This window comes from Apium graveolens, chromosome 10 (genome assembly GCF_009905375.1).
Source record: "Apium graveolens cultivar Ventura chromosome 10, ASM990537v1, whole genome shotgun sequence".
In the NCBI taxonomy this organism is placed as follows: Eukaryota; Viridiplantae; Streptophyta; class Magnoliopsida; order Apiales; family Apiaceae; genus Apium; species Apium graveolens.
In genome coordinates this window covers 225,040,651-225,050,255 of record NC_133656.1, presented here as the reverse complement: position 1 = coordinate 225,050,255, position 9,605 = coordinate 225,040,651, and the positions used below count along the sequence as shown (strand labels likewise).

The 9,605-nt window shown below is 34.5% G+C and overlaps 1 protein-coding gene across 1 annotated transcript; it reads left to right on the top strand.

Annotated features, from left to right (window-relative positions):
• The first annotated feature begins 1,125 nt into the window (after nt 1–1,125).
• Nucleotides 1,126–9,279, top strand: LOC141692974 (NADPH-dependent thioredoxin reductase 3). The gene is made up of 10 exons (XM_074497945.1): nt 1,126–1,476; nt 2,952–3,159; nt 3,298–3,403; nt 4,989–5,254; nt 5,438–5,717; nt 6,087–6,194; nt 6,668–6,754; nt 6,914–7,018; nt 7,855–7,985; nt 9,005–9,279. Exons 1-10 carry the CDS (start codon nt 1,272–1,274, stop codon nt 9,063–9,065), a joined length of 1,557 nt encoding a protein of 518 aa, XP_074354046.1. The 5' UTR covers nt 1,126–1,271; the 3' UTR covers nt 9,066–9,279.
• The last annotated feature ends 326 nt before the right edge of the window (nt 9,280–9,605 follow it).

The following is a 9,605-nucleotide window of genomic DNA, read 5'->3' as shown; positions in this document are numbered from 1 at the left end:
TTAATACAAAATTAAGTAAGTTTTGAAATATTGTGTGCACTGTTTTATTTCAGGCAACATAATATTACTGCATTTCTAATCTGCTTTTTTAACCAAGTAACAAACATTCAAAAAGTCTTAAAAATATCCAGAACACATCCACCCGTTTGTGTTGTATTCATTACACACACACACACACATATATATATATATATATATATATATATATATATAATCCAAACCGAGAATTGTGAATCCCGAAATATTAAAAAGTTTTAATAATTAGAGCTTGATTTCTAGAATTTAGGAAGTTAAAACGTATTTTTATGTTTTGTTTTATTGTTAAAAACATAAGTTGTTTATGATTTTAAAACGCGACTTAAAGTTATATATATTTAAAATAAAATAGAAAAAGTACAAAAACGGGAACCGAACCTACATTTTTGTTTATTTTAGAAAAATATGATTTGAAATCTTGGAGGGGTATTGAGTGACATACTTTCAGAAAATAATATTCAGAATTATTTGTCTCAAAATAGTGATTTTTTTTCTATATAATTAGCCTGAGTGTATAGATTAAGAGAAAAATGCCACTAACTACTTAGATGAGTTATATGAGGACTTAGTGTATTTTAGTGACATAATTAATAATTTTTTATCAAGTCGTGTAATTATTATATCACTTGTATATTCACATTAAAAATCACTCTAAGCAAGTCCAACAACTTCGACTTCGAGCTGTTAAGTTCAATTATAAGGATTTTAACAAAAAATGACACTCCAAGAGTATCTTAATACTTTCTTATATCATTAAGATTTGAATTTCATTCTTTATTTTTAAGGAACTTCTAGTGCTCCCTTAAAACATTTTTAACAATAAAAAAATTATTTTTCTCTCTTCTTTTTACAATTCTCTTTCTCTTTTTTCTACTTTTTGTCCATATTTTTTCAAATTTATTAATATAATAATAATAAGAAAGGAAAATAAGATTATTGTCGGAGTTGAAATTCAAAATCATGTAAAACACTAATAATTAATATTTTATAATATTTATAAATATACAACACTGATGGACCGGCTCCTAGCAACATTAAGCTCATAAATTAAAAAGGGATAAAATTCCAAGGAGGATCGGGATATCCAGCTAATATCATAGGCAACATATACATTACACAAACCAAGAAAGAACTAAAAACAACTCCACTCTGAGTCGATAGATAAACTACTACTACTAGTTCATATGATGATATTGTAAAGAGGGAACGTATTTGTATTGTATGGTCCGAAACAAATGGCCAACATAGCTGCTGCTAGCGGTATCGGAATTCCCTTAACTCACCACCGCCCTGGAGCCACAACTGCTACTACTCCTTTCAAACTCACCCATCTTCCTTCAACTCGTTGCTTTAACTCACCTCGTTTCTTTCGCCACCCTGTTTTCTCCTCCTCCTCCTCCTTACGTGTCTCAGCTTCTTCTTCACCTCTATCTTCTTCAGGTACTATTACTCCATCTATCAATTCCTACTGTTGCGGACATTTTTTATTCATTTATCGAGATTAAAAATACACTGTCACTATTATAAGGTTGTACACTGTACCATATATTATGTAAACAATTTTGTTACACTGCTACTAAATCAATAAATTTATCGTGCTCACATATGTTGAAGAATCATCCTTTGTTTCGTTATTCATGCATATTTTCCTCTTCTAGTTTGGTTAGTCTCAGATATTTTCTCCATTTAATTACCGAATAAATTTAAGAACAAGTTCATGTACAATGTGTGTACACTAGTTTGGTTCATTTAAAACTGAAGCTCTCTTAGTTTTTTTTTTGATAAATAACTATCAATAGTCATGTACTAGCAGTAAATGATTTATGCAGCTGATCACTATGGTAGCTAAAGATATCAAATGGATTAAGTATTCTATTTTATAAATGTTTTAAAGCTACGCTAGAATTTTCAGTTATTTTAGGATTGTAATATCAAATGGATTGGTATACATCACCCAAATTAGCAAGTAATTTTGCAGAATACTGTTAACATTCTAGAATCTCCCTTACCTTTCCATTTCAATTTTATAGTTATGTAGTATTCGATTATTACCTTAAGCTAGTGCAAAGAGGAGCCACAAGTTTGACAAGATTCTAGATGCATCAAGATTTGATTATTTGCACTTGCCAAAGGAGAAACAAACTTTACAAGTTTGTAAATGCTTCAAAATCCACGTTCCAGAAATTTTTTGCATTTATAAAAAAGATATTAATACATTTGATGGCTTAAGTTTTACAGTTACTCTACGGGCTATATCAATGGTGTCGCAAGACAATAGACCATGGCGTCGCAAGACAATAGACCATCCAGATTTCCCCTTCCAATTATAATGCCTACGCGCAACGTGTTGCAAGTTGAAGGGCCTACGGCTCCCGAGGGCAGGTCCCTGCCCTCGGGAGCCGTAGGCCCCTAACATCCACGTGCCAAACCCCGTAGGCATTATTTCCGTAGGCAAATGGCCCCACTTCACAGTCTTATCTTTTAAACATCACACGTGCCATTCACCTATAACACCTCGTCATTTCCTTCCCCCTTCCTCATCTTCCACGTGTCCCAGTAGCTTATAAAAGTCATCCAACTATTAGGGTAGAGGACAGCTGGCTAGTGATAGGAGGATAAAAAGGAAAAAAAACGAAAGAGAAAGACACACACAAAAAAGAGAGAAAAAAAAAGACACTATCCCTATGGACCTAATCAAAAACCCAAAAAACAGCTATCAACATGCTATGTAATTTTCTATACATCTTACAAGTTCAGGTGTTCAGCATTATATATGATATGTCAAAACAGGCTCATTGACTGGTTTTGCTTGTATTAGTGATTCCTATTACTTGTTTTTTTACGAAATTGTATATTCGTCTGTTCTTTTGAAATTTTGTATTTCATTTGATAAGTTTTTTTTGTCCATCTTGCAGCTCAAGGTATTGAGAATGTGGTTATCATAGGTTCAGGTCCTGCTGGATATACTGCAGCTATCTATGCAGCTCGAGCCAATTTAAAGCCCATAGTGTTTGAAGGATATCAGATAGGTGGCGTTCCTGGGGGACAATTGATGACCACTACAGAAGTAGAGAACTTTCCAGGTTTTCCGGAGGGAATAACTGGCCCAGACTTGATGGATGGGTAATTGAAACTTTTGAGTTATTTTTTTAATTTTTTCTTGGGACTTGAGAGCAGATCACTTTACTGTTACGAGCCGGCTGCAAAGTTTTTATATTTCTATAATTCTATCCGAGGAAACTTAAAAAATTTAATGATCAGGATGCGAAAGCAAGCTGAACGTTGGGGTGCACAATTATTTCAAGAAGACGTTGATTTCCTTGATGTGGAGACTAGACCTTTTACTGTACAAAGTAGTGAACGTAAGGTGAAAATATCTTTCATCTGCCGAAAACTTCTCTATCAGGGTAGCCTTTAAATTTAGCTTCCAGTACTTACTCTAATATGTCTACCATATTACAACAATGTATTTCGTTGTGATAGGGGTGGCACAGTTTGTTGCTCCTACAAACTAGGCATCAAAATCATACTATGAAATGCAACCCTAATGTGCTTTTACTTCTTCTATTCACATTGTCTTTCTACCTTTTTAAGTACGATTTTTTAGTTTTAGAAAGCATGGACCCTTCACGGGAAAATTATATGACCGGAAAATCAATGTAGATAAGTAGATAGATTCATTTATATATCATGGTATGTGAGGCTGCGCTAGTTAGTTTTGGTAAATTTCAATGACACTTCCAATTTAAATAATGAATTTTGAATAATCCAAATTCATCTTTACTGATCAGTAAACGGGCACTATATATGTTCTTTATCCCTTGATGTTCCATATTTTATGCATATCGGTGGTATCACACACGGCGGACTGGCAGAGCCCGTATAAAATAATTATTGACCATGCTTTTTAGGCGTTTTATGTTTTGACCCTCAAATTTATAGGTGTATGAACACATAAAACCTCATAAAAATTAACTTGGACATTATTTTTGTCTAATAATCTGGCAAATGTTTGAATGGACTCATATCCAGTCAAGAAAGGCTTACAGTCGTCAATAGCTTGCCTTTGGCTGGAAAAAGGGGTCAGTTGAAACATTTTTCCATGTAATATGGTTAGTCCCACAAAAAATGTGGTTGAGATAGCCAATAAATAGTTCCCTATTAAGTTAATTTTTGTCTCTAATTATCCTTTCAACTAGTATTTATATCTAACATTGTATAAGACATTGGATCAAAAATAGTTTAAGACTAACTTTCATAATTCTCAAGATGTGAAAAACATGATTGAAAACCATTAGTTGTGCAGCGTAGAAGTGAAGGGTACTTGTGTATTTATTTTCTGTAAAAAACATGAAGAAAGATGGAATTATAGAGACCATTTTTGCAAGCGAAAAGAAGAATCTTTAGAAAGCAATTTCTGGCTTATTTATAAAATGTGTGGGCACCATCTTGGATGGAAATGTGATCTGTTTTGTTGTTTGAGCTCTCATCAGGTCTGTCTCTTACTTAAAATCATGTATCATTACCATATAGGATCATATTTATTTATGTTGCAAGATTAGGTCTGTCAAATCCCAGAATACGACTCACTTTAGAATCTGGTACATTAATGCCATGGATTGGTCAATATAAGAATATGATGATACTGATGTCTAATTGGTTCTTGTCATTCATGGTAGAAACAATCAATATCCTTAATTATTATTTGTTATTTAGTGTGATCTAGCTTGCACTTGGTAAATGTCATATGAGTAGTTCTAGAAAAATGATGTTGATATGGTCATGGTAGTAAAGACAAGTTATGAAAAAAAATGGCTACTTCTTTGTCACCTGCACATGAACTATTGAAAAAAAAATCCATCAAACCAATAATTTGTCTCTTGTTCCATTCCTTTAACTGTCACAGTTTAAATGGTTGCTTGATTTATTTTTTTGTCTTCTTGTGTCTTCAGGTGAAGTGTCATAGTGTAATCTTTGCCACTGGAGCCACAGCAAGAAGGCTCAACTTACCTCGGGAAGAAGAGTTCTGGAGTCGAGGAATCAGTGCATGTGCTATTTGTGATGGTGCCTCACCGCTATTTAAGGGACAGGTTCTTGCTGTGGTTGGAGGGGGTGATACAGCTACAGAGGAAGCATTATATCTGACTAAATATGCCCGTCATGTACACTTGCTTGTACGCAAGGACCAATTAAGAGCATCCAGAGCTATGCAAGATAGGTGGGCCATATTGTGTATTGTTGATTGTATATATTTGTGTGTAGTCAACAGTAAATGATATATAAGCAGATAAATTCTAGTTCCTTGTTTCTTCATCAACCAAGTTACTAATCGAAAGTATGTATGTTAAGTTTCAACTTCCTGAATGTTTGTTTAACAGGTTGATTCTGGCGAATGTTTCAGAGTTTACAACAATCCAAATATCACTGTGCACTTCAATATGGAGACTGTGGACGTCGTCAGCAATACAAAAGGACAAATGTCTGGAATTTTAGTTAGAAAGGCAGATACGGCAGAGAATTCAGTGGTGGAGGCAAAAGGCTTATTTTACGGGATAGGACATTCACCAAATAGCCAGTTGTTAGAAGGACAAGTTAATCTTGACACATCGGGTTATGTATTAGTTGAGGAGGGTACTGCAAAAACTTCAGTTGAAGGTGTTTTTGCAGCTGGAGATGTGCAGGTAATTTTTGCCATAAGCATCATCTCAAATGTTTCTGTTTCACAGTATGTTTCTAGCACAGTGAATTCACACAAAAGGAACATGTTTTCTTTCTTTTTCTTGTCCTTTTCTATATCCATTTCTTCTACGATAAATTTGTAAAACTGTATTCGAATCCTCCTGGTATCTTCCTTTTGTTGTTTTTTGCTAAGAAGTAAGACCTAAAAGGAGAGTGCAGGAATCGAATCTTAAACAATAATCTTCAGCATTCATCACTCAGTTGTATAAGATGTAAAAGTCACTCGCGTCTTGCTGCTAATATTTGGTAGTTGTAAATTTGTATTGGTACATAAGTAATGTTTTTATATGATCCTGCTGTGCATTCTGTAGGATCACGAGTGGAGGCAAGCCATAACTGCAGCAGGTTCAGGATGTATTGCTGCTTTATCAGTGGAGAGATATCTTGCAAGCAATAACCTCCTTATTGAATTCCACCAGGTACTGGAATCAATACATATTTTCCTCAACAAGTTCTCGTACGTTTGGAATAAATCTCGTTAGCAGAAGCATAACATGTTCCTTAAGTATAAGGTCATAAAATAATGTCAGGAGTAGTATGATGTGAGATTTCTTCAAAAAGGTAGGCAAAACTGAAAACACTTGTGAATGTTCCTTTTATTTACCAACTGAGATCAAAGGATTGAGATTATGCCTATCCTCCCCTCAGTTTTTGGCCTTTAGGCGAAGCAGAACCTATCTCCATCCGAGTAAATTATGTCTTGGCATTAACTAAATGGATATGTTCTAAGGGGAGTATATGTTTTTCCAAGGTGTTTTGAGCATTATATAGTTAATCTTAGTCATGTTTTCTGGAAAGTGCACGTCAGTTATGGATTTTAGATGCACGTATAACTCTAAAGTTCTTCTAGAGGATCTGGACTATACGGCTCTCATCTCATTAATTTCAACAGCCACAAACTGAAGAGGTTAAGAAAGAACTCACAACTAGAGATGTACAAGAGCGTTTTGACATTTCACTTACAAAGCACAAAGGCCAGGTAAGTGTTCCACCTCCCAACTTTTCTCAATCAACTAGCATCATTATATGTTTTATGGCCCACCAAGTTCAATTTATTTTTTTTTAAAAAAAGAACAGAAGTCTTTTGCTCTTATCGTTTTTATCCTTGGCTCTAATATTGATCGTTTCTGGCCCACAGTATGCTCTGAGAAAATTATACCATGAAAGTCCGAGGCTTATCTGTGTACTATATACATCACCGACATGTGGTCCCTGTAGGACTTTGAAGCCGATTCTTAGCAAGGTATAACTATATTTTTGCATTTCAGACACAAATCAGGATTACTGTAACATGCCAGATTTGATGTGCGATAACTCAAGAAAGGGGTTTTTGTCTCTACTCTCTACTGATTAATACTTTATGATGCTCTTACATGAGATTAGGATTACGATATGTGAATATCCTTTATTCCCCCTGATATGCTTTAAATTTGGTATTGTTCTGTGGGAGTGTGGGCTATTGAATGGTGTCGGGAATAATAAATACCTGAAGATAGTATGGACTTCTGGGACCTGGACCTCACAAGCACTATTATATAGGTGAAAACGTGCAAGAGTACTGAATAAGTTGAGAAGCCCGATATTTAAATTGTATGCACGCTCCTAATTTGATGATTTTAGTTTTATATGAGCCAATCCTAGGCATCTTTCTTTTCTTGGTTTGTGAGAGGTGTACATCTTCTTCAAATGGGTTTTGGCTGGGATAGGATGGCATAAAGCTATATTTTTCTGTTATCTTATTTGATTGATTACTTGTCTAGATCACCTGTCCATCCTCTTTTGTCCCTTCATGGCACTTCTATGAATTTATTTTTGAGTAAAGCACAGGGTCTTGTGGCCACATCATACTTATGCAGATAGCAAAATTTTAACGACCTACTAAATATATGGCCCAAATTTTGTGAGAAATAAGAGCTTTAGACATATATTTGATTTTAAACATATTCTGCTATTGATAAATACTATTTTGGTGTACGCGCTTATAGAGGGAATATTCTTAGCACGAAATACAAAAAAATCCATTGGTTTCATGCTTATTAATTGTTTATGAGCTTCTTCTGAACTATTCTTCATCTTCAGGTCATAGATGAGTATGATGAAAATGTTCATTTTGTTGAAATTGATATTGAAGAAGATCCAGAAGTTGCCGAAGCAGCTGGAATTATGGGCACACCATGCGTACAATTTTTCAAAAATAAGGAAATGATCAGGTTGGTAGCTATAGTATTTCTGTTCTTTTAGAGCAAAAATATATCTGGCAGTTGTAATGTCACAAGTCCAAAAAGAGTATAAAGCATGACACGATCACATATCCCTCTTTGCGGAATGTAAAATCTTACTTGACATAATATATAAATTGAACCTGCTAAGCTGATATATTATCATTCACTGTAATCAAGCAGCTTGATTAAAACATAATAATAGTCACTTGAGTCCTAGCTCATAAACTTTGATACCTGCATAACCGGAAGTTGAAGCCAAAGTAAGTTTGTGAAAACATAACAATAGTCAAGAGTGCCAACTCATAAAGCCTTAATACTTCATATATAGAAAATGAAACTAAGATAATCCATAGAAATGGTAACCAAACCAAGTCTATAGGCTAATATGCATGTCGCTAGAACTATAACAAGACCTAATAATTTAGGTGCAACTACAACTAAAGCTCCATTCTAGCCAACCCTTATATCAAGTTACTTCCTAATTAACTAAAAAAGAAGATAAACAGATTGAAACTAAGCCCAGTAAGTAGCTGCACTGACTACAGGGTCAATGCCACTTTAATAAAATATAAGAATGGAGTTTCACAATTATCATTTTCTTTCACTAAGAGTCAAATCTTATTAACTTTCAGCTGAATGCCTGCAATTCTATCAGATATTCCTCTATTCGATATTTCCATATAGTATGTAGCTATAATAAACTCTTACGAGGCAAAGACTTTGATGAAATCCCCCTACTAGCAGCTCTTTGAAAGTTTTTGTTCTATTGGAAAATTAAAATTACAGTCAACATAAGCCCACTGGACAAGTAAATTTATTAGCCTTCTATATTCCCCGAAACTGCCATACATGTTTTACTTGCTGCAGTCCTTGTTTAATTCTCCATTTTTTTAGCAGTTTCAGCCTTTCAGGTACATAGTATTATATGCTATTGAAGCTACTTATATTGCAGATTTCCCTTGTCATTCTTTCAATATGTGCACTTACAAAGTATAATCGACATGCAGGACTGTGTCGGGGGTCAAGATGAAGAGAGAGTACCGGGAGTTCATTGCATCAAATAAGTGAGTTGCTATTATATTTTCCCCCATGTATAAGGATGGAGTGTCCATGCCCAATGCCGTCATTTTTTTATGATTCGCTCTTTTTCTTACCGTAGATAGGCTAGTTGAATAATGCCTTGTACTTCAATAGCAATCTCTTACATTGAGTGGTAAATTCTCAATCGTACATGTTAAATTCTTGTGCAGTTTTTGGAAATTTAGTTGGTCCAGTTTTCACACTCCTAGTGTACTGTAAGCCACTTGTGATATAAAGATTCCATTCTAACTCAAGATAAAACTATAGAAGTTTACCACCCGTAACTACATAGGGCCCTTCGGGTAATGAGATTTCTAAATGGTTACTATGATTAGGGTAATAATTCTAATACATTTTTGTATTGAAATCTCATTTTCGCTCCAATTGGTTTAAAGTGCCGCGATTTAAAAGGTTCCAATGATGCGTAGTTATTATCAACAAAACTGGCATCACCACACCGTCAGAATATGCAGCATATTTTTTCATTTTTAAATGTTTCTCGAAAAATTCGTGCGACCATCCAGCCAT